Below are 27615 nucleotides of genomic sequence, written 5' to 3' on the forward strand. Positions count from 1 at the left end.
AGAGATCCTGGAGCAGATCTACCGCTGCAACCCAATTCTTCGCTACACCAGCAGCCCACTCTATGCCCCCCTGCTCCCCTTCCCCTATGGCAGCATGGACCAAAGTGGTGAGCAGCTGGCATGAGCCCAGTTCTTGGAACTGACCTGCAGTGCCAGGGCAGGGTTTGCCCATGTGTGTGAGACTGTGGAGTGGTGGGGGAGGAGCAGGCCTCACTGTGAACATAGCATATGTGGCTGCTGTGTGTTGTGGCACAGGCTCAGCGCCACACTGTGGAATGCCTGACCTGTGGCCTGGACCTTTTTACAACCTCCTGCATACTTTGACAGAGGGAACAGTAGGGGTAGAGATAGCAGGAGGTGGAGAAGGCTCTTGAGGACCAGGCTCAACCAAACTCTTATTGAATAACACCATAGTCATCCCATTACTGGTAAACTACTGGAATGCTGCTGAGAGCAGGTTAAGCAAGGGGGCCTGGCCTTCCATTGGGAGGCCCAGTGAGAGTGTACAGTCTGACACTCCTTTTCTTTCAGTACCAGCTCCTACTTGAACTTCTGCCCTTGGTAGTCTGTGCCCAGTGCTTAACATTGGTTACCACATGCAACAAACACGGGGGCCCAATAGATGCCCAATAAAATGAAACACAATATAATCGGAGTTGAAATCAGTCTGCTGTGCTCAGACTCTGGCCTTCCCCTTGGGGTGAAAAGGACACCTGGGGCAGCCTGCTTAACCTGGCCTGTTCTACAGGCCCTTTAGCTAACACCCACGATGCAGCTTAAAGCAAACTAATAACTGATGCAGAGTTAGAGGCCTATGTCCATGTAGGAGATGCCTTGCCCTGGGCCTCTGGACCCCTTGCAGCCTACCTAGTTATCTCTTTCATTATTACTCCCCTGCTGCCAGATTTCTGCAACTATTTATAGGTGGGAGATGGAAGGTGGTGCCTTGGGCCCTGCTGGGACTCTGCTCCCTCTGTTCCCTGGGGTTAGACAGGGATAGGAGGGATCCTTGCTGAGTGGGACTTTGACCCATGGATATCCCACCCTGACAGGATGTGGGAAAGGAGATTGGTTCTCTTTGAGTGATCCAGGAGTGGGCATGGGTGCTTGTCCATGTGCCAGTGGTATGGGTTGGGGTTCTCTGGTTGCTGTCTGGGTGAGTGCCTTGGAAAATCCAATTGTGCTTGTGGGGTGGAGGTCCCCATTGGTCTGAGTGCTGTTCTGACTAGAGCAGGGGTTTGGGCACATGCTACTTGTGATGGGAGGCATGCACTTTGCCAGGGTACTTGGTTTTGCTGGGGCAGGAGGAGGGACTGTGTGCTGGCTCTGAGGGATGGGGCTCCACAGAGTCTTTCCTGCCTGTGCTGGGCTTGGAGAAGAGGGGGAGAACCATTGTTTCCCCAAGGTCCTGCAGGCAGTGTGTGACAGCTGGTTGATGCAGGGGCCTGGGCTCTAAAGTCCAGGCCCCTGCTAATCAGAGATGCCTGCTTGCTTCTAGCCCCCAGTGCCCATGGCTACACAACACTGCGTGATGAGGCTGTGAAGCTCTTCAACTCTCTGCAGCAGTTGGAGGCAGAGCAGGACCCAGGGCCCCTGATCCAGGGCATCCTGCAGACCTGCTGGGACCTGCGGCCCCTTGTTGATGAGATCTACTGCCAGTTGGTGAAGCAGACCACAGAGCCACCAGCACCTGGGGAGCAGGGTGACTTGCGCTACTGGCAGCTGCTCACCTGCATGAGCTGCACCTTCCTGTCCTCCCTTCCTGTCCAGCGCTTCCTTCACTTCCACTTGGACAGGTGAGTGTCAGGACAGCCAGCTCAGTTTCTATGGGTGGGTACATTGCCTGGGGCACTGGGTCCTGGTGAGAAGGGCTGGGTCCTGAGGAGTGTCTTGCACAGGACTCCCTTTCCCCTACTGGGCTCAGGGTAGGGCCTTTGGGGGTTGGACTAAGGGCTTCTGTGCCAAGCTGGCTGAAGCTTCTATGGCCCCGCTTTCATTAAAGGGATTTAGTGTGTGGGACCCCCTCTCCTCCCATCTGCAGAGAAAAAAACACCAGCTCCAGAATGTTCTGGGTGAGCTGCAGCTGCCAGGTGGTGTGGTGGGGAATTCCCTGGGAAGACCTGGATCAGGGTACCCCAGGCCTGCTGTTGCCAGGGGAGCTGCTGACTTGCCCTGTGCTGGAATGGCCTGGCTGAAGGCTGTAGAGACTGAATGGCAAGAAGGGCTCAAGGCCAGGGAACAGCTGGGGCTGTGACATGGCATGGCTGAGGGGCCGAGTGAGAGTCCAGATCCAGCACCTGCAGCCCTAGGGCCAAGCCCCTTATCATGGAGCTCAGGCTAGTGTAGTACTTGGCACTCTGGGCAGTGCAGCTCATTCTGATGCTCATGCTGCATTTGCCCTGCAGGACAGAGAGCAGGTTCCCTGACTCGGAAATGGCCAAGTATGGGAGCTTCATCAGGGAGGCCCTGGGCAAGACGCAGGGGCGGGAGTGTGTGCCCTCACTGAATGAGATTGCAGCGCTTATCCAGCGACAGGAGATGGTCTGCACTGTGCACTGCCCTGGTGCGGCCTCCTACAGCGTGGCCATCAGCTCGCACACAACAGCTGAGGAGGTGAGCTGGGCCCCTGGTTGGGGAGGAAGTGGGATTGATCCTGTGCCTATGCTGGGAGATGCCTTGTTGTGGGCAGGTTCCTAGGGCTGACTGTAGGGCAGCGGGTGCTAAGCCTGTGGCAGGTTGTACCTGGCATCTTGAGGGAGGGGGAAGGTAGAAGCCGGGGACGATCCTTGGTGCCAAAGCACAGTGGAGGGAGGCTCCTTCAGTCTGAAACCCCAATGCCCTGCCTGGCTTGAGTGGGGTCCCTGGCATTGACCTACGGGTAGTTGCTGCCCTGTGTCCTGCATCCCTTACTGGGTGAAGCAGTGGAGGTGGGGCCAGTCTTTGGGGCCAGAGCCCCCTGGAGCATATGATTGCTAACTCATGCTGCTGTCTTGCCTGTATGCTAGGCATGGGGCCAGGACCCCTTCCTGCAACCGAGGGGCAGCACAGTGACCGGAGGGGGTGGGGGGGGGGCAGGGGCACTGTGGGAATGCCTGCATTTGCTTGTTGTGACATGTCTGTGTCCCTTTGCAGCCCTGAGAGCCGTGGCAGGGGCACGTAGTCACCCGTTGGTTGCCTTTGTCTCGTCTCAGGTGGCCCAGGAGCTGGTGTCTCGGCTGGGCCTGTCCCAGAGCCCCAACATCTTTGCGCTCTATGAGCAGAGCCGGCACTATGAGCAGCCTGTGGGGAGGGCCATGCTGGTGGCTGACGTCCTCACCAGGTTTGAAAAGTAAATGCCTCTTGCTGCCACCCTTGCACCAGTGAGAGTTGGGGGGTGGGGGGAAGTTGGGGTGGGGAGCTACGGGGTGGGGAGGGAGGAAAACCTGAGAGGATTGTTGGTTACTAGTCCCTGTGACAGTAATGCAGTCCCAGATGGGGCTCCCACAGCTTGCTCATTTTCCCTCCCTAGAGAGGCTGGCAGAGGGAAGGGGGCTATGTGCATGTCCATGTGTCTTGGCATTGATGGGAACTGTCTATCCTTTTGCCTTGCCCAGCCTGGCAGTGGAGGAGACAATGCGGGACTCGTCTTGGAGGCTGTGCTTCAAACACTATGGCTTTTTGGACACAGAGAATGTGCCACGTGACAGTGTGGAGTTCACCCTCCTCTTTGAGCAGGTGAGAGCCTGGATCCGGGCTATGTGGCCTGGGTCCTTGTGACAGAGGGCCCCCCCCCCCATCCAACCTTTACAAGGCAGGGCTGCACTTCTAAACGCCCCTCTCAGTGGGGCCCTAGCCCTGTGTTCAGCCTGAGAGTCCTCTGCGGGGCCTGCAGCCAGAAAGCATTTTTTTTTGCTTGCCCCCGTTCTTGTGGCAACTGGTCTTGGAGAGGGTGAGATGCACCTGAGGTGGGAGGCTGAAGTATTGTGCATGGGTATCAAGCATTGGGTGGTCAGCCATGCCTATTTCCTGCACCTGATGCTGCCATGCTCAGCCCTTACCCTCTTTTGCAGGCCCATGAGATGGTGATTCGAGGCTACGTGCCCACATCGGAGGAGATGCTGCAGACCCTGGCTGCCCTGCGCCTGCAGAGCCTCAACAGTGACTTCTCCACGCACGCCCCCTTCCCACGCCTGGAGGAGCTCTTCCCAACCAGTGTGCTACACGCCCGCCTCCAGGCCCCCCAGCAGGCCCCTGCCTCAACCAAGTGCCCTGGCCCCCGCTTCCGTGCGGGGCTGCTGGCTGGCGCCCTGCCTGGTGGCCTGTGGGGTCACTCGCTGGCCAAGCAGCAGGCTGAGCAGGACCAGAAACTGCGTGGGCGCCTGCGGGAGGAGGGGGCCAGCATGATGGCTGCCATTGTGGAGAAGTGGAAATTGCTGCAGGGCATGGGCCGGCCTGAGGCCATGGCAGCCTACATGGCGCTGGTCCGGGAGTGGCCAGCCTTTGGCTCCACCCTCTTTGATGTGCATTTCCACGCGGTGAGACCCTCTTCCTTTGCCTGCCCTGGTTGGGCTCACTCAGTGCAGCAGCTCCCTCCCCCTGCGCTACACGGAGAGGCTGGAGTTCTATCATTCTGCGTGGGTAGCTCGGAGCTGTGGGGGCTGCCTGAGCTGGAGTTGTCCTGCTTGCGCTTAGGAATCTGCAGGGCTGGAAAGGGGACTTCTGGTCACTGACTGCAATCTCCAGCCTGTGCCCCAGTTTGTCCTGGGACAAGGCATGTCTCGGCAACCAGGATAACCTGCAGGAGCCCTCTGTGTAGTGGGCTGGCTCCTGGAGCCTAAGCTTGCTGAGGACAGGTGTCATGTGGTTCTCACCCAGCCTGGGGCAGAAGCATAGTCCCCTGCTGCCACTATCTCCCTGAGCTTGTTGGGCTGCTTAGCATCCTGCTTGAACCCCCAGGGCTGGGCTGAGTGAGTCCTGGGTATAATGTGGGGCTGAGGAGATTGGTGTTGCAGGATGAATGGGGCAGCCCTTGATGCTGATGTCCATCTGTCTGCAGAGCTTGGTGGGCACTGGGCCCCAGCGGCTGTGGCTGGGCATCGGGGCCAAGGCTGTGTCACTGTACAAGCCTGGGGAGGCTGAGCCCATGGACAGCTTCTGTTATGGCCATATCTCCTCCTTCGGTGTGCCTGACAGCAGCACTTTCCGCCTCTCCATAGGAGACAGGGATCTGCTCTTTGAGACCTCCCAGGTAAGGCCTTTGCTGAGCAGAGTTCTGACTGCTCTCCACCTCCACTCTCTGCCCTGGCTGTTTTCTTCCTCCTGGCTCAGGTGTGAGGTAGCTTATTGCCCAGCAGCCTGGCCCCACCCTATGGAACCAGCTCCTCTTGACCCTCATCTGCTCCTGGCCCTTATCCTTGTGAGAATGCAGCCCAACTCCAAGACCTGGCACTTCACCTGGGTGTGGCCAGGGGCAGGGTCTGCAGCAACCCTCACAAGAAGCTGACTGGGATCTGTCTGGGACTTCCACTTGGCCAGGGAGCAAGGCCTTGTCCTGTGGAGGAGGGGGATAAAGTACTAGCTTGGAAGGCAGAGTGGGAAGGGAAGGAGAAGTCTAGCCCAGGGCTTCATCCCACTGATTGCTGTCTGTTACTGCCCTGCAGGTGGATGAGATTGCCCAGCTCCTGAACATGTACCTCACCAGCTTGGGCACCAGGCAGACGCCCCGGTTGGAAGAGCCAGCTGGTCACCGCAGCCCAGTGCACGTGCCTGACTCGGGCCTCCCTCTCCCACAGGGACTCTGCTTTGCCCCTGATCTCTGGAGTCATCAGCCTGATGCCAGCTCCTTCCCCAGTTAGCTCTCTGGGGTCAGCATTCTAGTCCATGTGGCATGAGCTGCAGAGCAGGCTAATGTACCAGGATCTGTGAGGTGCTGGGTCTGCCCCAGTTACTTGTGCCCTGCTGATGGTAAAGGAGTGCCAGTCTGCCCCTGTGGCTGCTGTGCTAGGGAGCTCAGAGCTTGGGACACCGCTGGAGGAGTGAAGCGGACAGGCAGGAGTGTTGGGTTGGAGACCTTGACTCTACATGCTCCTGAGGAAAAGACGCTGTTCCTGGGGGGCCCTCACTGCCCCCAGCTTTGGGTAGGGGTGTGGGGCATCTGTCCTGGGCACCCACTTCCCTGGGCAGTAGTTGGTTTCCCTCCCTGGTTTATCTCCTTAATTTATTTATAAAAAACCCTCTCCCCCAACGCGCGAGCACCTTTGGCTGTTACAGTGCACCTGCAGGATGCCCGATGCAGGATGCTTGCTCCCATTCCTGGTAGTTCATAGCAGTCCAACAGGTGTGGTTTTCCCTTGGCCACTCCTGCCCGTCCCACAGGAAGGCACTAAAGAGGAAGCTGGGCAGGTTGTGCCTTGCAGGGCTCCAGGGCTCTGGGGAAGAAGTGAGAGAGCTCCTGTGGGCAGGTGCCTGCTGCCTGGATGCTGCTGCATCCTGGCACCTGGGGTGACTGGAACTGGTGGTGGGATTGTTCTCCCAGCACTTGCAGTGTGAAGGAGGCAGCTTATTAATGCGGGCTGGGCTCTTCCTTGTGGCTCTACCCATGGAGAGCTGGTGCTGGGACCTGCTTGGCTCTTGTTTCTTGCCTGGTCTTCAGGACTAGTGTTTCTAACTCCCACTCCAGAGGGCTCCAGCTAGCACTGTTCCCAGGTGTAGAGTGTTTCCTGCAGTGGCCTGTGCCCTTTCCTGGCTGTGGGGCCCGTGGTTGCCCAGTCTGTGTGAGGCTGTTTGTTGGCCTCCTGCTGGCTGAGCAGGCTGGGCTGGACCTGTTCCACTGGGGGTTGCCCACCAGCCTGGTGCCTTTGCAAGCTTGTTCCCAGTGAAAGGGGGCTGTCTGGAATGCTGTGCTTCCTCTGCAGGGATTCTTCCTTTGGGTGCCAGGCTGTGTGGTACCTCCCAGACCCCTTAGTAAGTTGCAGCGATCTTCCCCCAGGGTAGGAGAGGGCTTTTGATGTTACCAGAATGCCATCTGCCACCAGTTTATCTATCCACTGTATGCTAAGCACCTTTCTTTGCGCCACCCCTGGAAAGCTGCAGGCAGCTTTTAGGCTTGCCCCTTGGTGAGTGGAGGTCACTATGTTGTCCTTCGTCCTCTCTGCTGACCAGGCTGCTGTCATATGTAGACACCTAGCAGCAGGGGCTCATGGGGGTGGGGTGGGGGGTTAGGTTGGTGGGGTGAGGCTTGGGTCTCTCAGTGGTGCCTCTGTCAAGTTCTGTTTATTTTTTTTTAATAAATGCACAAAGGAAATGCTGGGTTCATGTTGTTCTGTAGGGACCAGGGCCTGCACGAGGCATGACTGGAACTGCTACCACCATGCATTGTGAGGGCAGCAGGCTGCTGCTGCTGAGCCCCCATCTGCTCAAGGACCTCAGCTGGCTCTGGTGGCTGCACAGAATGTGTGCTGAGTCTGGACAGGTGCTCTTTGCTGCCTGCCCAAGTCCACAGCGCACCTGAGCCAGCTCCTGAGCCACTGGAAGCAACTGAGGCACATCTGCCACAACAATGATGCCTAAAACTGCCATAGGCCTGACCCATTGCTCTGTGGGGAACTGCCCTGTGGTTTCCAGAGGGGCGTTTATGTGCGAGAGTCCAAGGATGAAGGCTTGAATTGTCTCCATTGTAAATGCATGTGTGTGTGTGGATGCTCCCAGGCAGGAGCAGTAAGTAACTGGCAGGATTCACAGAGATTTCTATTTGATTTCTCTTCCCTTTTTTCCTCCCCTCCATGCATGTCCATTCAAGGAGTTTCAGTCTGGCAAAGAGCTGCACCTGGCAAGGGGCAACCTAAGCCTGCCTCTTCAACACCTGCCTAAGTAGTGGTAATTCAGGGCTTCCTGGAAATCCCACCCCACCCTTAGCCCTTGGTTTAGGACCAGTCCCCTGGTCCCTCAAATGCAATGCCTGCCCTTCCGGTCCAGGGTGTGTGGGGACTGAGAAAAGCAGGAACAGAACAAATCCTCCAAACTCAGTGCATGTATGGGATCAGCCTCAGCAGGCACAGAACAGGAGCCCACTGGATAGGGGCTGGAGCCTGTTGTGGGCAGTGTGCAAGATGTGTGCTGCCCTTGTGTTGGTACTCCAGGACTCCGTAGTGCATGCAGGCTGAGCTTTGGCCTGTGCTATATTCCAATCATGTGATTTCCCCCCCCCCCAAATTTGCAGGAGCTGTGGTCTTCTCTACCCTTTTGCCCTCCCTTCCTCCCCCCCCCCCCCCCCCACGCACACAGAGCAGTTAGCAGGAAGAGGACAGCAAGCACTTTGGGTGGGTCATAAGGATGGAGGAGTCCTGACTGAGCAGGGGCAGGGCTTTGGGCTGAGTTCACTTCAAAGAGCCAGAGCTGCTGTGGAGTTGGCTCCTGGCCTTGCCTTGCTCTACCCTTTGGCATTTAATCAATACTGCAACCATCTCTCCCTACTCTGCTTCCAGCTTCACCTGGCATCTACCAGCAGTGGCTGCACCCACTCATGGAGAAAGAGGGAGCCTGCCAAGCTAACCCCAGCAATGGGTACTTCTGTCTGGGGCTTGTGCCAGTGAGGGTGGAAGAGCCCAGCAAGGCAGAGAGCAGAGTATTTTTAACTTGCTGTTCCATGCTGCAGGGTCAGAGGAAAAGGCTAATTCTCACCTTGGGCTGCCTGGTCTGGGGCCAACACCCCCTTCCGCTGCTGCCTGACTCACTGCTGGCTCATACAACACAGGCCCAGGTGCAGGATGGGTCTGGCCCTCCCTCCCACGGTCTGCTGCTAAATCTAGCCCTGGTGGTGCATTTGGTCCCAGGCATACACACGACTTGCAATGCTGGCAGATCTCTGACAGCAGGATGAAAATGGCCAGTGAGCCCCAGGGGCTTGAGGAAATCCTTTAATACAGGCACATCAAGGGCAGGGAGAACTGGCTTTCCAACCACTGTGGGGCCCTGAGGATACAGTGCTGGTAGTATCAGCTCTTCAGGTGGGGGGTGTTCAGCTCCACCTCTCCCCCAAACCTCCCTTATTAATGTAACAAGGTTATGGCAGCCTCTGCCACTTGCCCTGTAATAGTCTTTGCAAGATCTAACTCTGTTCAGTTTGTGGGAGGGGGAGGTGTTTTGTTTTGGGGGTGGGGGTTTGTAAGCTAGTTTCACTTTATTTCTGCATTCTTGGAACACTGGAAGATGTTCCTTACTGATCAACACTGGAAGATGGTATTGATAGATCTGCTTATCCTTAGTGGCCTGTATGAAGTGCTTGTTCCTTGGAGCAGGGCTGTAGGTTCTACTGCTCCCTCCCCACCCCCTTCCTTGGGATGCAGTTATCTGATGAATTTATACTTTTGCCTTAAAATCATTCGATAGTGCTTGCACATCCAAGTTTTGGCCCTCAAATCCAGTTACCCCCTTATTGCACTGTCTTAGTTTCTCAGCCAGTCCTCCTGAAATCAAAACCTTGTTTCAGACCTATTCTTGTCCTTCCTGCAACCTAAACGGAATCGATCCATGATTGCTTGAAACCACAACTTATTCTTCTATAAAGTCCATGCTACTTGCAAGAATTAAGCTGCTTGGATGGAACCCAGTAGCCTGCCAAGGGTAAGAGCATTGGCTTGAGATCTAGCTGTACCTTCCTGGGATCCCTGGGGCTGTTCCCCATGGCTTCCAGATGGGGTTAGACTGAGCTCTGGAGCCTAGTCACTGTACGCTGAGTGAGGGGCAAGACTGCTGAGGCCCAGGGATAGGCTCTCCTGGCAAGAGTGCTTTGGGCCTGGTTTTATTTGCACATTAAAAGCACTTATCCCTGCTTATCCTCAGGATTTTTTGTCTGAGCCTCCCCATGGTCTGGCCTGGGTATGGTTGGTAGTGGAATACAGGGCTAATACTGGGAGCCTGCCACAGTAAGAGAAGATGGCAAGGACCCCAGGAGCCTTCATGCCAGTCAGTCTGGTCCTGGTCAATGATCTCATTTTCTCTGTGTTCTGGTTCCCCAGCACCTGCTCCTTGGTGCAATCACTCCTCAGGCACTGTGAGAAGACTTAGTGCACAAACAGCCTTTATTAGAGCAAAAATAACCTATGAAACTAGATACTCTATGTATCCCCAGCCCATTCTTGAAGAAAGGGAACAAAGGATAGCTTTACCCCTAAACCTGCACCCACTGGCATTTGGAATGGGGCCTGTGTCTCTTGCCTTCTGGAAGTGAGTGCTGAAACCCAAGGCAAATGAGGATGATTTCTACTATCACAGCACAAACAGAACTGTGCAGAGGGTGTCACCAGGTTGAGGGTACCATCAGCAATTATGTTGTGAACTGCAGCTAATGTTTTGGCTGAGGAGAGAGCGCAGTTTGGTGAGCAAGTGCAACTCTGGCCTTCTGTGCAGAGCTGGGAGCCACACTTGGCTGTTGGTGGAGAATGACCTTGATGTTATATGCAAAGGAGGGCATGGCTCCTGCACACCTAGCAGCCTGCAGACTATAAGGGGACTTGTGGGCTGCTTGGCAGGCCCAGGACAAGGCACCCCCTAAGTGTGCATAGGTCTCTAGAGTAGTGCTCTGTACCAGTGATCGGTTTGCATTCAGCTGAGTCCTGGATCCTGTTCTACAGACCCTTTAGCTGAGGAGGTTGCTTTGGTGCCCTGAGAAGATTAGAGTCTGGGCACAACAGTGGACCCTAGAGTCTGGTCTCCAACTGGTTAATCATGATGCTGTTTCATTTCATTGCTAAGCTATGGGGCCCTGTATATGTTGCACACAGTAACCACTGTTCAGTGCTGGGTGTATCAGACTACAAAGGGCAGGAGTTGGTATCAGAGAAGGGACCTCAGACTATAAGTCCTCACTGGGCTTCCCAGTGGAATGTGAGGTCCCCTCATGTAACCTGCTCTCAGTGGCTGTCCAGTTGTTTACTGGTAATGGGATGATAGTGGTGTTTTTCAACAGGAGTTTGGTTGATCCTGGTCCTCAAGAGCTCCCTCTGCTTCCTGCTCTCCCAGACCCTGCTATTCCTTCTGGGAAAGGGCACAAAGGGTATTGTAACATCTTAGAGCTGCGTGTGAGGACTAGCTAGCCATTCTTTTTGGGATATTGCAACACTTGGAGTCAGGGGTTGTGACCTTGTACCCCAGCATGGGAGTTCAGCCAAAAAGAAAGCCTTACTTCTGGGGTGCTGGAAGGCAGGGCAGGAAACACCTAAGGAATTAAAAGGGTTTTGAATAGCCATAGAAGCAGCTTAGGTCCACTTGCTGAGTGAAGTCTTGGCAAGCAGCAGAGAGTAGCCTCGGAGCAGCCCAGTCTACAACGTTGTCATCAGCTGTGGCCTTGAGAACTGTTACACACGAGGAGGGTGGGATTGTCTTAATAGAGTTGATGGCTGGAGTAACAGGTAGATGGATTGGAGGGGGAGGAAGGGGAGCTGGAAGATCCTCTATTTGCCCTCTGTGCAGGCCTGGAGAAGAACTGGAAGAGGGACCAGGCAGCCTTCCATGGTCACTGCCAGGAAGTGATTGCCCCTGGTTATTTGGGGATATTTTGGGGATATCATTGATATCAAGGGAGTTATGCTGAATACATCACCCCACTGGACAGTGGAGTGATGATGATGGGTGCTATGCAACTTCCCTATACAATTATGAAAGTGACACCTCAAAAGATATAAACTGCTCCAAACCAATGGCTCTAGTAACCCTTCTTCAGCATCGCTGACGGCGAGATCAGAAAGAGTTTGTGACAACTGAGACAAACACAACTCATTTGGCTCCTGAGGAGACCAGAGCCCTTATCCAGTCCTTGGGGGCCCTGTACTGGGATGCCATCTCGATTTGACTCGCTAATTGAGAGAGGGAAGCCACTGTCAAAGGGTGGACAGACCAGGACCTGGGTTGCGCCCATGCCAATGTTGCCAGATCAAAAACTGATTCTTTCTCCTGAAAGTTTAAAAGAACAGGTGGAAGGTGAAACACAGCTGAGAGCAGCAAAAAGCCATAGTTGCAGCACTGTTAGAAGAAAATAATCTCTACCCTTACACAATGAATATGAAATGGATAGAGACTGAAAACCCTCAAATTTTTGAAGCTGGATTCTGGGCTGGCAATAGCCTCACATTTCCTGAAGGTGACTCGGATGATGCAGTTCACAAACAGATGTTCTTGGCTGGTTTCCAGCCAGGTCTTAGAAATAGAATTGTTACAGTTGTAGACGCCACCTCAGCCCAAGATGAGGTTTTAAATGCAGCCAAAAGGGCGGCTGAGGTTTGGCAAAGCGGATCTGAGAGAGTTTAAAGCTAAGAGCAAATCCAGAACTCTGGCCACTGTAAAAACCTAAAAGGAGGCCAATCAAATGGGAAATAAAATTAAGAAAGTCCCAATGCGCAGTGGGAATTTTAGAGAACAGAAGGTTCCTCTTTCCAGGAATTAAAAGAGCAACTAAAAGGTACGAGGAAGTCCCTCAGGGTACGACTGGTTTTAAAGCTTGCTAAAAAGGAACAGCAGGTAAAGCCTTCCCAGAACCATTAAGTGACATGCAGTGTGGGCCATCAGGCATTAGGACAGCTTGCTCCACAAACCCAAGGGGTGCCAATTACCTGGGATGCCTGGGGGTACCCTAAGGTAAAAATAAAGGTGTGGAATAGGCTGCATAACATTTTCCTTTTGAGGTGGAGGAAGTGATGACCCAGATCACTGAGTCCTTGGTAAACCAGTGAATTTACTGTCCCGCAGTGGCAATAACTTCACAATCTGGCCTATAAGGAAGGCTCACTACTGAGGGTTAAATCAGAATACCCCAGTATAGGGTTCAGTGGTTACCTTCTATCAAGACTTATTGGATAGGCCCCCGAGGGGGAAATGGTACTTTTGCTGTCGCCTAGTTTTTGGTCTACTTCCATAGCTCAAAGGAGCCGATATAAAATTGTTTTTACACACAGAGGTCAGCAATTTGAATGGACTCATTTGCCACAAGGCTTTCAGAAGTCCCTGCTTTTTCAAGCTTCAGTGACTAAGATTCTTAAACTTCTACTGGGCACAGAGCAGGTACTAGTTTGTAGTGGTATTCTGGTGGCATTTGAGACTGAAGGAAAACATAAGGGAGTCCTAGCCCATTTGTTTATATTGCTGAGCCAAGCTAGCTTAAAGTTAAATGGTAAAAAGGCCCAGATGGCCAGAGAAAGGGTTTTCTACCTGTGAACTGAAGTCAGCCTGAAGGGAAAGCAAACTCTCCAGGACATGGTTAAGGCAGTTGCTGAACTCCCCAAGGCCCACACATGAAGAGCTGTTAAGGTCCTCTGTAGGCCTAGTGAGGTTCAACTAAGATTTTATTGTAGGACTGGATGAAATCGATGGATCACCATACCAACTTTTAAGAAACAGGGAAATGGGGAACCAGGGTCCAGAACAAGATCAAGCTGTACATTCCCTGAAGAGGACACAGTTAAAGCAGTGGTCTCAGCTCACTCTAATTTACAACAGCTTTTTATTTAGGAGGTGGGGGCTGCTGACAGCACACTGACTTGGCAAGGATAAGCCCACTACCTACATTTCCAGATGCCTCAGCCCAGGAGTCTTCAACCTACAAACTTGCAGGGTGGATCCAGCCTACAAAAGGACTGGGTCTAGCCCATAGCAGCACAGGAGCTCAGGGACCAGTAGCAAATACTTTTTTTTCATAGGAGGGGTGGGCAAGCAGGGCACAAGGCCCAGGCACTGACTTAAAGGGGGCACCAGAATGGAGGCCCTCTGGGGAGTCTGCTTGGCCAAATCCACTGTTACCTATTGCCAGATGACAGTATGTGGGGAGGAATCAGGAATCCAGGCTGGGGGCAGAAGGACTCAAGGCTTTGGCCACAGGGAGTGGGCATAGGAGTTCCCGTAGCTGGTGGCTCATAGTCGGCCACATCCCAGTATTATCCTTTCCCCCACTCCCTCCTGTGAGCCATGGTGCTGCCATGGGGGGAAGTGTTGGTGTGACGAGCAGCCAAAAGGTGAATGCACTCTTGCTACTGTAGGTGCCATCGCTTCACCACCAAATTCACTGTTGCCCATTACTGCAGGTGATGGGAACTGGCAGCATTCAGTGAGGGCGGGGAGAGGAGGGAACCATCTCCCACTGGGGGGTGTCAGGGGAGGCACAAGGCTGAAGACGGGACCAGGGCTACTGGGATGCAATCCCAATGCTACCTTGAGTGCAAACTGTACAAGATATGTCTGTCAGAGGCATGGTGCAGGGGCACAGGGAATCACAAATTGGAGGCAATTAGCAACCAATAGCAGAAGCTGCGTCACGAGTGGTGGTTTGGCATTAGTAAAAGGTTGCTAACTCCGGTCTTAGCTGGGTGGAAAAAAAAATATTCTCCCTCGGAAAGGCAGGTGCTAGTGGTGGACTGAGCTGTACAACATTTTGAATCTCTGACAAACCTTAATCCAATTATTTTAACAACAACACATACAACCTCATTAAATATTTGTCTAATGCCTGGTAAGCTAAGTATACATTGGCCTAATAGATGGGAACATTCAGGCAAAAATTGTTGGCTATCCCATTTGTCATCGTTGGGCTACAGGTAGGGACCCAATGTCTTTTACCTCTGGGTAGAACTTTAAAGCACTAGTTTGAGGAAGCACCACCCTGGATAGGACAGGCTTTCCCAGGCACAGAAATGTCGGTTATTTATGGCTCTTCATACCACGTGGATGGAAAAGGCTACACTGGCTTTTCTCTTGTGGATCCTATTAACCACACTGCAACTGCCATGCAGTGCAACCTACACTCAGCTTGTTACACTGAGCTGGCAGCAGTGCTGTCCCTTGGAGATTACTCCTTTGAATGGGGATCTCCATCTGTATTTAGACTCTGAGTGGGTTTGCTGCCACAGTGGGGAAACAACCTGAATAATTCAAATGAAACACCAGTGTTCATGCAAATCTGTATAAATGTATTATCGACCTTCTGCAGGGTTTCTGTAGAAAAGGGGCTAATTTCATAAGGTGAAAAAGGTCATCACCAGAAGGAAGGGGACCCTGCTCAGTGAAACAATCATGCTGATCTAGAGGCAAAACAAAGTATGCTCAATGCTCTGCCATGGCAACCACCAAAGAAGAGCTAGGAGCCAATGGCCAAAATAAAAAAAACACTAAATTAGAGGAGCCAGAAGAGGCTTCTAGCCTATCAGAAACACAAGAAGTGGATGCCTCGCTCAGGTTGCTATTCAAAAGGGATAATGCAAGTGACATGCCTCTTAAAGTCTAGCCTGGGTGTGATCTGTTGGTGTCAAAACCTGGAGGAAGGGGTGGGTTGTCCGTGAGAATATCAGGAATGAGATTATGTATTTGGCTCATGATTATGGAGGTCATCACAGGGTAGCCCATACCAAAGAAAGACTGCAGCAGTCAGAGTAGTAGCCTTCCACTGGAATCGATGTGGAAATCTACATGTAGCACTGCTTACAAAGTATAGCAGGTGGTGCTGACCAAACAGGAACAAAGTTCCCACTACATACACAAAGGGTACATGGTCCCTGGCACTGAATCCAGATCGACTATATAGGGCCCTTATAAACACCACCAAAGGGTAGTACGTATTTACTTCTCATTGTAGATGGTTTTATAAAATGGCTTTCCCTGTGAAAACAAAAACAGTCCTGAATGCAGCCAAGGGTCTCACCGAGTATGTGGTTCCTAGGTGGTGCATTTTTACTGTAATGCCCCATGCTTTACAGCCCCATGCTTTACAGGGGAATTAATCCAGTTAGTCAGTAGACTGTACAGCATTAAGTAAAGATTTCATATGCCATAGCATCCCTAGGCTAATAGGTATACGGAACAGCTTAACTGGAGATTAAAAGGCTTTAAAAAACGCCCCCTGTGTCCAGTACAGGGAAAGATTGGGATGTGAAGCTGCGTCAGGTCTTAATGGCTTTACAAGCAGCAGCCAATGCCTCAGCTGAGTTCAGTCTTTTTGAATGGACAACTGGTGCAATTTTCAGAAGCCTGGCATGTTCCAGCACTGGAGGAATGGCAAGCCATGTCTCTACGTAGGCCAGGGGAATAGTTAGCTGCAAAGATAGCTGAAGTGAGTCAGCACATGGCTTGGCATCTGGACAGGAATCAATGAAAACTGCAAAAAGGATTTTTACATCCTAAGAGGCAGACCTAAAAATTAGAAGCCAGGTAATGGTGAAAAGGTTTTTGTGGGAAAAACAGGCCTTCTTCCCTCAACAGCAGGTCCCGTATGCGATCACAGGCAGGTTGAGCCCTACCTTATACTAGGTGTGCAAATTCATGAGAGCCAGATTTTTGAAATGCTGTAACAGAAGACAGCTAAAACACTTTCAATGGGAAGTAACTATGAAGGAGGGTGACAAGCGGGGAGCATGGGGGTGACACTGGAGAAAAGCGTTTGTTTCTGTTTACTTAGATTAAGAGGGAGAGATATGTTAGGAGGCAGTGGTCACTGCTGTGACCCTGTGCACCACAGCAATCTGTATCTATGTAATCTGATGCTGCAAGACCCAGCACAATTTGTCATCACCAGCACTGGCTGACTTAAACATGAGCCACTGGTTGTAGGGTGACTGGCCTTCAAAAAATGGAGAAACAACTGAGATTTCCCATTATACTTTCAGTCTGAGAAGCTGTCAGGTGCCATACATCTCTAAGGCAAGCGTGACAGTGATGTTCAGAGCAGATTCCAAGATTTTCCAATTCAATGGCTCCTCTTGGGTGCTCAACACAGTAGTACAACTAGGCTGTTGCCCAGCAGAGATTTGTGTAAGCAGTGGGTTAGAGGAAGAGGGAAGAGAGTGTTTGAAGACCTACAGAGAGGTAAAAGACATTGGGGAGCTCCTGCAAAGGCTGCAATTGCTTCTTGTTGGGAAGGATCAGATGAAACATTCAAACCCCATATAGTTTGGAACAACTTCATGCTAATACAGGATGTAATCTGGGCTTGCTGACTAACACTTTATGCTTGGATACCCAACAAAATTTGACACTGGTCCCCTACACATGCACCTGCTACCAACACTGCCCTGGAATTCTTAGGGGAATTTGAGGAAGATTTCCCTTTTGAAGAAGATCCACTGCAGGTAAAACTAGATGCTGCCACCTACCTATTAACAGACGTGTGCAGTTATTAACAGAAGTGTACAGTTCTGGGCCCCACATCTCAAAAAGGATGGAGTAGAACTAGAAAAAGGTACAGAGAAGGGCAACCAAAACAATCAGGGGCATGGAGCAGTTGCCATACCAAGAGAGATTCAAAAGGCTAAAACTTCAATTTGGAAAAGAGAAGGCTGAAGGGGGATATGATAGAGATCTATTTAAAAAATCATGAAGGGGACAGACCAAGTGAATAGAGAACTGTTGTTATGCACCAACTCCCAGAATACTAGTACTAGAGAAATTAGTAGGTGACAGGTTCAAAGCTAATACGAGGAAATACTACTTTTTTTTTTTTTTTTTTTTTTTTTACACAATGCATGGTTAACTGGGAGAATTCATAACCACAGGATCTGGTGGAGGCAGATAGCAAAACCAGGTTCAGTGAGGGACTGGATACATTCATGGATAGATCTATTAATGACTACTGAAGAGAATGGTTGGAGATGTTTCTTCTGGCATCTCTAAATCAAGAATGGTAGATGCCAGGGAGGATACTGAATAGGGGATAGATCACTCTAGAGATATCTGGTTCAATGTTCTCCTTTTACAGCATTCATTTCTGCCAGTTGGAAACAAGATACTGGGCTATGTGGACCACTGGTCTGATCCAGTAGGGCACTTATGTTCTTACGTTTGCTTATGACATCAAGTATAAGCTTGTGATATGGCACTTATCCACAAAGCAAGTTTTGATGACCAGAAAAAACTCCTGCAATAAACAGGATAAAAAAATACCCCTCCCAAACCCAAACAAATGATAGAAGCATGATTTAGAACCTAAACATTTAAAATATTAATAAAACCACAAAGTGCAGTTGACACTGTTTTAGGACCTTCTAGCACTGGTATGGGAGTCTTAAACTCAATAAACCTAGAAGTAGTAAAAAATAAGTTGACAAGTATTGCCACACACTGAGCCCAAGGATTTGAGCACCAGTATCACATCAAGCTTACAAGCAGTAATTAAATCAGAACACAGTGAAAACATCTATAAAAGTGGCACCTTAACTGAAAGGATAGTTTGGATGATGGTAAAACAAGACTTCAATTTAAATAAAGATGTGTCTTGGGTCATGGCCTATCCACGAAAACAAAGAGAATTACAAAGCATCATAAAGGGAATAGGGATCACTTCAAAACTGGGAGCATGGTTTTGATCTAAGAGGCCTCTAGGAGTGTATCAACATTTTCCATGCAGAGATAGCATGGTGGCAAGTCCAAACTGGACCATGTATTTTAAATAGCAGTGAAGTTTATTCACTGATTACATGGGCTGGGAATAAGGAAACTGTCTGCTCAGTAGTTTCCATCAGGACAGTAGCATCATTTTGTTTCAAAACTTTAGGAAATCTTTAACTGGATTTGGAATCACAATGGAAGTTGGCAGCCCAATCTAACTACATCTGTCCAACCAAAATCACGAGGGGTGGGTTTGTCAGCTGGGGCAGCTCACCTCAATAAAGGAAGAATGTTAGATATGCCAAAAGGAAACAACAAACTCTGTCTTTCTCTGTTCCTGTTCGTCTTCCTTCCCTGTGGGAAAGGGCAAAGATCATAACACGGTGCTCACTGCTCCTGCGTGCCCCAGGAGATATAGTCAGGCCGTGTGGCTGCATGGTACTCATCGACTAGCTGCTGCACAATCTCACGGGAGTTGTCCAGCTCGTCAAAGTTGTCCTTGAAGATGTCCTCCTTGCGGAACTGCTCCAGGAAGGCCTCCCTCTTGCGCAGCTTGTCATACTGCCGGCACGTCCGCTCGAACAGCTAGGACACCACACAAAACAGATGTGAGAGTGGGGAAGGACCAGGGAGCAAAAGGCTGCGTGGGAACATGGGAGCTCCTAATCTTAGCCAACCAGCCAAAGGACATAAGAGGTATGAGCAGAGAAGTCTCTGGAGGGGAATCCTAGGGTAGGTAAGCCCCCTGTGTCTGGCTAGCTTAGCAGTGGTGGAGGGGGTGCTGATACAAAGCAGATATGTCTCAGTGTGTTAACCAGGTTTCCTGGTAGGAAGAAGCAAGCAGCTCATTGCAGCATTGCCATCTGCCTTCACATTCCCAGGAAACTTCTGATTTGGGGTGCCCATGAAGCTTACTAGACCGAGTAACAGCTTGTATTCCCAGGGCTACTTCAACAAATGGGGACAAATGATCTACTTAGGCAGGGCTGGATTCCTCCAGCATCCAACTCTTGCAGATCCCAGAGTCCCTGGGAGAGAAATGAACATTGAGGCTTCTGGCTCCAGGAGACTACAGCAAAGGTGCCTGACACATGTGGCCTGCATCAGGCCACTTGACAGTGGCTAAAGTTGGATTGTGAGGGTACCCGGCATGCTCACCGAGGAGATGCTGGTGTGGTTTGCCATCATCAGACCGCTGACCCGGTGTGCAGATGGCAGGTAAGGAGACTTTCTGGAGAGTGCCACCTGGATGCTGGCAGGCCCCCAGGGGATAAAGTTGGCCAGCTTCCTCTCACGGATCCTCTGCAGGCTCTTGTGAACCTGGCAAGATAAAAGCAGGTCAGTGCCACAGACATAGCAGCTATGTCTGCCAAATAGCTGGCAAGGCAAGGTCAACATCCTTAAAGGGGCCAGCAAGACCACCCAGTCCCTGCTATTCCCCAGATGGACTGGGCAGGGCCTGTGTGAATGAGTGTCTCTAAGGGGCTTGTTCCTACCACTGCTCATGGGCCTGGGCTTCAACAATCAGCTTCCAGGATGGGCAGACTTCCATAGGCAGCAGGGTGTGAACACAGAGATAGCCTTTCAAAGGACTTGGTCCAATGTAGCTGGGCTGAGCAGCAGTCAGCCCTTCTCTGGCTTTCCATCAACTGTCTATTTTAGGGACCCTTCAATCCAATCCAACCCCACCCCTAGTAGCATAGCCTAGTAGCACTATGACCCAATCCATTCCCTTCATCTGGGAGCAGGCACATCCCACGTGCCTGTGTTGGGTCCACCTCTCCTTGGATGATATTAAGGATGGCAATGTAGCAGTGGTTGGTCTGTCTGTCTCGCCCAGTGGAGACCATGACGTTTTTAGGCTGTAACAATCTTCTCATCACATCCAGGACTGTGGTCTTCCGCACACTGGCCACCTGCAAATGCCAGCAGAGAGAACTCAGATGGATGATTCATACATGCATATAGCAGAGTGCTGGGTGCACCCCCCTGTGTGGCGCCTCTACACAGCACATGGAGGTCTATGCTGAAGTTAGATCAATTGCAGAAATAAGGTCATTGTGGAAGACCCGTGCCCTTTTGAATCATGCACACAGCCCCAAATCCACAGGCAAGGGAGAGAAGTCACTGAAGCCATGTGACAGTTGATGCAAAATTGCTACTGTTGTGCCTTTCCAGGACAAAGGGAAGCAACCAAGAGCCATCCTGCCCCCACATGCACGGGGCTAATAGCAGAGCTCAGCCTGAACCTAATGAACAGGGGAGGAGAGGGAACATATGGAGAGTGAGTCACTCCACCCTCTGCAGCCGCACAAGTATTTAGCGAGGCAATGAGCATGCAGGGATGGAATAGGGGCATGACACTTGGGAGAGGAGTTGATATGTTGTGACTGCTACTGACCTCACTACAGTCAACACCCTTCTACCACTTCACTGCAGTGGTGGATTGACCCTGCACAGAGCCAGTGTGCTCATAACACTCCCCCATCTCCCGTAACACACACAAGCTCAGATGGAATTTGTTACAGTTGGAACTGGGCCCCAAGGCAGTGACTCTAAGGGATAATCATCTGTCGCTTAACATAAAGAGAGGAGGCACACTTCAGTAAGGGGAAATTTCTTTGCTAGAGACCATAAATCATACTCCGTACTCAGGGACTCACATGGTGGCACTGTGCTGGGCAGGGCTGCAGTGCAGTGGTTTTTTTGGTCATTGAAGGGCTGTGTTTTGGTTATGTGGCTCTTGCATGTAGGCATTATGGAAAGCTGACTTCACTGCTTGCTGGTGTCAGATGGGCAGTCAACTTAACCTGCTGCAGGTATTTATCATGGAGAAAAAATAAACTCTAGCATGTGCAGCTGCTCAGAAAGGTGCTTATATATATCCATGCAGGAGACCTGATGGACATTCTAAAGACAGGAAATGACTGTTTACTTGAAGGTGCAGGAAAAATTGTTTCCTGATACTAACTTCCTATAGCTCTATGCTAGGGACAGCCACAGTTTTCTAACCAGCTTTTTGTTGGTGTGCAGAGGTCATGCCCCAAACACAAGGGCTGGGGCAGGTCAAGGACAGACATCAACTAAGCTGCTGGAAGGCTCCCTGTACTCCTCCAACAGAAGCCAGAACACATGCTCATACCCATTTCTGAGCCAGCAGCCTTTCCGACTTACTTTTCTGAGTAACATCCTGGGGAAATCCATCTGATGAGAGGAGAAACAGCAGTGGTTTGCTCATCCTGAGCTACCACACTTCCCATACTTCAGTAGGGCCTTGGGTCCTGGCTGGTGCAGATGTGCCCACTGCAGGAGGGTGATCAGGGACTCAAGAATGCACGTGCAGAAGCATGGACTACTATCCTACTGCTTTCTAAACTCTGATGATGCAGCTGGTGACTGAGGAGGGGAGGTCAGGAGTTCTGCAGATGAGTACTTCCTACCAAGGCTTTGCAAAGAGCAGCAGAATCCTGCCCCAAGGGAAATTATGTGGTTGCTGTTAGTTGACAAGTCCCTCCAATTAAAATTGATGGGACTGGAAGAATTTGCTGGCAAAGGATGAGGGTGCAGACAGCTGTAACAATCAAGATGTTTTGAATGCCTTTGAAATGTTTCAAAGGGTTAGCTGTGCATCCGTACGGTCTAGAAGTACCTGAAACACTCTCGAAGAGTTACTTTTTTACAATGACATAATGCTTGAGAGCATTTTGATTTTTGTTACCTATACTTGCAGAAAAGGGTGAGAACCAGGCAGGAGCCAGGTACTACCCCTCCCTGCTAGCTCCTGGGGAGCCCCCTGCCATTGCCAGAGCTGAGCCCTTCAGCCCCAATCCCCTCTACCCCTCCACTCTGAAGGGGAGAAGAGAGGCTTGGGAATCTCTTGCTGTCCCCAACCCCTGCTTTTTCCTTTACCTCCCCACCCTGGGAGGGCAGTAGAGGGGGCTGCAATATTTTTTAAATGTTCCAGCTGAGGAAGGCCACACGGGCCATGTGCATGTCCCCCAGCTGGAATGTTTACTTTTTGAAATGTTTCTAAGTGTGTTTAATTTGGAAGAGTTTCAGTTGGTACTTCTGTCTGTGCTCTGTGGTAAGTTGGGTTACTCAGCATTTGATGGTTGCCTGAGGGCAGACATCTGCCTCATGGGCCACACAAAGGCTGTTGCTATCATGAGGTAGGTCAAGCAGAGCAGGGGGTGGCAGTCTGTCAAATGCCCTAAGCCAAGTGAGGAGGCTGCTTGGCTATATGGTAGCAGGGAAGAACCAAGATAGAGAAAACAGTTTAAGCCCAGAGTAAGAAGCTAGGACACGACATAGGTGTTGGCCATGGCTCAAGGCAGCAACAGGCATGCGGGCAATGAGACAGGCCTGGAGGAAGCCCCTGGGCAGGAGAGAGCCCTGTGAAATAGGTCAGTGCTTACCGACTGGTCTGTAGTGAGTGGTGTGTAGCCAGTCATGAGAAAGTGCAGTCTGGGGGTGGGGATCAGAGAGGCGATGAGGCCAATCAAATCATTGTTCATGTAACCAGGATACCTAAGTGTTGTTGTGCTCGCTGACATGATGGTAGAGACCTAGTGGAGAGAGAAGGAACACAGTCAGAGACTGGGGAACAGTGCACTTGGGAGTGAGATGTCTCAACCCAGAGCTCAGTTCCACAGCAATAAAAGCACATCTGCACAGATCGGGGCAGAGCCAAGCTCCTTGCCCCACCAGGAGCCTTTGCTGTAAGGCCCCAGCATGACTTTGGTCCCTCAACAGTGGCTCAGGAAGATCCAGGCCAAGCAGCCATAGACAGGTCAAGACTAAACCAGAGGATGCCAGATTAAAATATTTGGCAGACTTCTCAAAGTGAACACTCCTAGAGTGGGGGGTCTGTACCAGCTGGTTGATCTGGGAGAAGGATGGGTTCTGAATGTGCAGCCGGTCTGTGGCAATCCGATTCAGAGCAGTGTTGTCCAGAACCACCTGCAAAAGAGAGAGGGCTGTGCTCAGCTACCTGGAGAACTCTTAGGGGAAGCTGAATGATACACAATGTCACAAGTGAGAACATCGAGAGAACTATCAGTTTCTGCTCAGCGTGCTGGGCCCAAATGTCATAGCACAATGAAGCACTGTGCAATGACAAAGATGACACTCAAACTGATTCATTCCGAGATGGCTGCTATTCTGGAGCATAACCAACACTCCACGGGAAACTCTCCCACTCCCATTTTGGCTGCACGCCCCAGAGCCCTCCCAAGACAGCGCCGCCCCAAATGTCTGCCTCCAAGACAGTGCAGTGCAATGTCAAAGCAAGTGAAAAGCATGAGGGGAGTGAGAAAGCCCACTGCTTAGCGACACAGACCAAGAGACTAGAAATTTTCATGCAAACTGGACTGGATGAAAAAGCATCTTGGCTGAGACCTGTCCACATGTCTGGGTGGGAGCTGGAGATGTCTTTATTGCCAGGCTGAGGCCCCTGGAGAACAGGGGTCAGTGATAATGAAGACCTCGGGTAGGGCCCAAGGGGAGCTATGTTTGAGTAGAGTGTTTTAAGTCAGATTCTTCTCCAGCTGGCTTCTGCTTTCACTAGCTTCAGGACTGAAACAGGAGGGAGAGCAGTGGAAGCAGAGCCAGCATTAGCCTCTCACTGCTGCAAGCAAATTTGTCCTATATTTAGAAGACAGCCCCGCATAAATGCAGAAGGGAGTGCCTCAGAGCTCCAGGCACAGGTTCAAAGCCCTGTATTCCCAGACTATGGAACGGCTCAGCCTTTCCGGGGGCAGGTATGGAGCTCTATACAATTTGCTTTCCAGGTCCCATTTGCTCTGCACAGACACTAGAATGCACTGCTATGACATGTTGGCTGATGCTGCTTGCCCTGTGGCAAACTATATTTCAGAGCTGATGTGGAATGTGGGACCCTACATAAACACAAAGAACAGCATCACTACTGATCGACAGCTGTGCTGGCCTCGACAGATTGGAGGTCCAATGGTTCCTGAAGTGGGAGGTGAGGGCTGGCCCACTGGTGCCCCCACTCTGCTTCAAGTTGCAGCAGGATTCTTACCACACAGTCAGCATTCTGGGTCAGCCGCTTGAGAGTCAGCAAGGAGTTGTATGGCTGGACGACGACATCGCTCATTTCATCCTGGTTTGGGAAAACTGAATAGGTCTCCACCAGCTTCTTGGGATATCTGAGTGAGTGAGCCCAGACATCAAGAGTTAACTTCATCAATCCTGCTGTCAGTACTTCCCTCCCACGAGTTCCCTTCTCAGTCTCCAGGGTTCAGGACAGTGGTGAGTCACCCACAGTGCATGCCAAAGTCTGCTCCCAGGGAGGAAGAAAATTTGTTCCGCCAATGCCTGCATCCAGCAGCACGGCAGGAAGCCGTCAGACAAAGCCAAAGGCAAGGCTGAACCAGCCACTGGATGAGTAAGCAGCTGCTCACAAGCAAAGCTGCATGTGGGGACAAGCAAGGTAGCAGTGTGGGAATCCTGGCTCCAGCCTCCTACCTTCATCGGTGCAGCTGATCAGATCAGATCAACTTGAAAGGAGACAAAGAGACTGAACAGAACAAACTCCATTTCAGAGACTCTGCAGCCCCTGGGTATAGCAGGAGCCATCCCTTTTCTCCAGATAAACTGCTGGGGACTGCACGAGACAGTGTTTGGGTGGGGGCAGTGGAACAGGCCCTAAGGGTGTGGACACACGTAACAATTAAAATGTTTCCAATGCCTTTGAAATGTTTCAAAGGGCATTTCATCATGTGTACAAGCCCTCTGACACGTTCTAAAAGTGGCTGGAACACTCCAATGTATTCTCTCTCCTTAAAAGAGGTACTATTTTGGAATGTTTCACTTTGTTACATCTGGAATGGCGGGAGGGAGAGCAGGCGGATGGCCTGCCAGCTGCTCTGTCCCATCAGATCCCTGGGGGTCCCTTCAGTGCCAGTCCCCCTACCCTCCACCTCTCTGCGGGACTGTGAAGGGGAAGAGGTGGGGATAGAAGAGATTGGAGCTGGGGATCTCCCTCCCCAACCTGTCTCTTCTCCTTTCCCATCCCTAGGGGGAAGTGGAAGCAAAAAGTGCTGGTCCCAGCAGCCTGCTCTAGCACCCCCTGGGGGCACATGTCACCCCTGGCTGAAATGTTTCCAAGTGCATTTTAATTGGAAATGTTTCAGTTGTTATGTCTGTCCATACCCTGAGTCAACACTCTTCAGCTTCCAGAAGTCCCAGGCTGGACTAGAGTCCGCTGAGGTGAAGGGGTTAATGCTGAGTACTCACCTGTCATTCAATCTCTCAAGCAGATAGGAGCCTAACCCAGAGCCTGTTCCGCCAGCAATGGAGTGACACAGCACAAAGCCCTGGAACGAAGCAGAATGTGGACAGCTCAAGGGACCGACTCAGCCTCCCATGTGAAACGGAGCAGAGATGAGCTCTGGCCATGCCATGCAACAGAGCCTAGGTCAGCACAGCTGGCAGCTGACTGTCTCTGGATCTGTGTCAAGAGCCACTAGTGGCAGTCAGGTGACATAACTGAACATCCTTCAAGTCTTCCCTCTGAGACAAAGTCCTGCAACTCAGCTGCCCCAATCCTGCTCAGGAGCCTTTTAGATCCCTCCCAACCTTGGAACACAGGTTAAAGCATCACAGATATCCCTCCCCCGGCTCAGCATCCAATCAGTTTTAACACAGGTGAGTTCATAAGTTCAGGCCCTTCCTCTATTTCCAAATTAACCTACACCTGTCCCTACCAATCTTAGTGTCCCTAGAGGAAAGGCTCCTCCCTTTCTGACTCCAAGCTAAACACTCACTTGCTCCAGATCCCCACAACCTGCTCCTTCTACAATCACGTTTTTCCTTTTTCCTGTTGCAGTACAACAGAATGAAATAAACACATGGGTGCTCTGACCATCTCAGCAAGGGGCATGATGAAACTGAGGACAGTCAAGGTGCTGTCAGATAAACAAAGCAAAACCAGCTGAAGAGATGGTGATTTCTTCCCTTGACTCCCCTCCTGTCTCTGAGTTACAGGACTCCACAGTGTCAGTGGCAGTAACAGCAGGTTGAATTTCTCAGCCGAGTGTGGTTTCACAGTTACTGATCCCCTTTAAACCTGCTTAAGAAAATTAAACTGTAGCTGCCCTGGGTTCTTCACACCTTCACACACACTAAGGATTTCATGGTAGCCAACAGCTTAGGCTGGCCCAAAAGCTGGACAATGTCTGTTTGCTGCCACCTTGTGGTTCTAAAGCGAGCATCCATTCAAGCCACATGCAAAGCAGAGCAAACCAGCAGGGTACAAATTGGGATGGGGCATTTCATCAAGACCCTTCCTACCCAGCTGTGGAGATTCACTAGACGCCAAGCTGGGAAGGGAGTGTTTGGAGAGTGCTCCTTTGGGAAAAGGGAGAGGAACTACTCAGTCTGATGCAAGGGGAGATGAACAGTAGGTGAAGTGGGTAAAGGGAGGCAGCAAGTCAAAATCTCTTCTTAATAACAGGCTCTGTTGGGTGCTTATGGTCTCCTCCAGAAGAGGCCATCACTAGAAGTGTTTAAATTGGATTTGGAAAATGTGTTACAAACCTTGCCAGAGAAAACCCCTCCCCTTTCCAGGGATCATGGGATCTTAGTTTCATAGTTTCTAGGGTCAGAAGAGACCTGAATAGATCATCAAGTCTGACCCCCTGCCCTGGGCAGGAACGAGAGCTGGGGTCATAACACCCGAGCCAGATATCTATCTAGCCTCCTCTTGAAGACCCCCCCAAGGCAGGGAAGAGCACCACCTCCCTTGGGAGCCTATTCCAAAGCCTGGCAGCCCTAACCATAAAGTAATGCCTCCTGATATTTAGCCTGAACCTGCTCTCAATCAATTTGTGGCCATTATTCCTTGTTATCCCAGGTGGTGTCTGGGGGAACAGAGCCTCACTTATTTCCCGCTTGTTCCCCCTGGTGAGTTTATAGACGGCCACCAGATTCCCTCTCAGTCTTCTCTTGTGGAGGCTGAATAGATTCAGGCCCTTTAGTCTATCTTCATGGGACCTGGCCTACTGCCTCCTGACCATGCGAGTAGCCCTCCTCTGGACACTCTCAAGGTTAGCCACATTGCTCTTGAAGTGCGGCACCCAGAATTGGACGCAGTACTCCAACTGCGGCCTGACCAGCGTCGCATAGAGGGGAAGGATCACCTCCCTGGACTTGCTACTGATGCCTCAGTACGTGCACGACAAGGTGCGGTTAGCCTTACTGACTGCTTCCTCGCATTGGCGGCTAATGTCCCTCCCGGGGGCAACAACGCACCCC

The 27615-nt window shown here is 51.3% G+C and overlaps 2 protein-coding genes across 2 annotated transcripts in view; one reads left to right on the forward strand and one right to left on the reverse strand.

Annotated features, from left to right (window-relative positions):
* Nucleotides 1–6874, forward strand: part of PLEKHH3 (pleckstrin homology, MyTH4 and FERM domain containing H3) — a 12476-nt gene extending 5602 nt beyond the window's left edge. Inside the window, exons 6-13 of the mRNA XM_025200743.1 lie at nucleotides 1–107; nucleotides 1499–1796; nucleotides 2406–2613; nucleotides 3192–3328; nucleotides 3594–3714; nucleotides 4050–4514; nucleotides 5036–5227; nucleotides 5640–6874. The exon at nucleotides 1–107 is cut by the window's left edge and continues 3 nt beyond it. Coding sequence (XP_025056528.1) covers nucleotides 1–107; nucleotides 1499–1796; nucleotides 2406–2613; nucleotides 3192–3328; nucleotides 3594–3714; nucleotides 4050–4514; nucleotides 5036–5227; nucleotides 5640–5834 — 1723 coding nt within the window. The 3' untranslated portion in view covers nucleotides 5835–6874. The remainder of the gene's footprint in view (nucleotides 108–1498; nucleotides 1797–2405; nucleotides 2614–3191; nucleotides 3329–3593; nucleotides 3715–4049; nucleotides 4515–5035; nucleotides 5228–5639) is intronic.
* An 11849-nt stretch (nucleotides 6875–18723) lies between these two features.
* The window catches only part of TUBG1 (tubulin gamma 1), a 14413-nt gene continuing 5521 nt past the window's right edge, over nucleotides 18724–27615 (reverse strand). Inside the window, exons 5-11 of the mRNA XM_025200744.1 lie at nucleotides 25597–25676; nucleotides 24380–24506; nucleotides 23209–23295; nucleotides 22752–22901; nucleotides 20100–20252; nucleotides 19495–19656; nucleotides 18724–18921 (exon numbers count right to left, since the gene is read on the reverse strand). Of these exons, the coding sequence (XP_025056529.1) occupies nucleotides 18724–18921; nucleotides 19495–19656; nucleotides 20100–20252; nucleotides 22752–22901; nucleotides 23209–23295; nucleotides 24380–24506; nucleotides 25597–25676 (957 nt within the window). The remainder of the gene's footprint in view (nucleotides 18922–19494; nucleotides 19657–20099; nucleotides 20253–22751; nucleotides 22902–23208; nucleotides 23296–24379; nucleotides 24507–25596; nucleotides 25677–27615) is intronic.

The sequence above is a fragment of the Alligator sinensis genome, unplaced genomic scaffold (genome assembly GCF_000455745.1).
Source record: "Alligator sinensis unplaced genomic scaffold, ASM45574v1 scaffold161_1, whole genome shotgun sequence".
NCBI classification, from domain to species: Eukaryota; Metazoa; Chordata; order Crocodylia; family Alligatoridae; genus Alligator; species Alligator sinensis.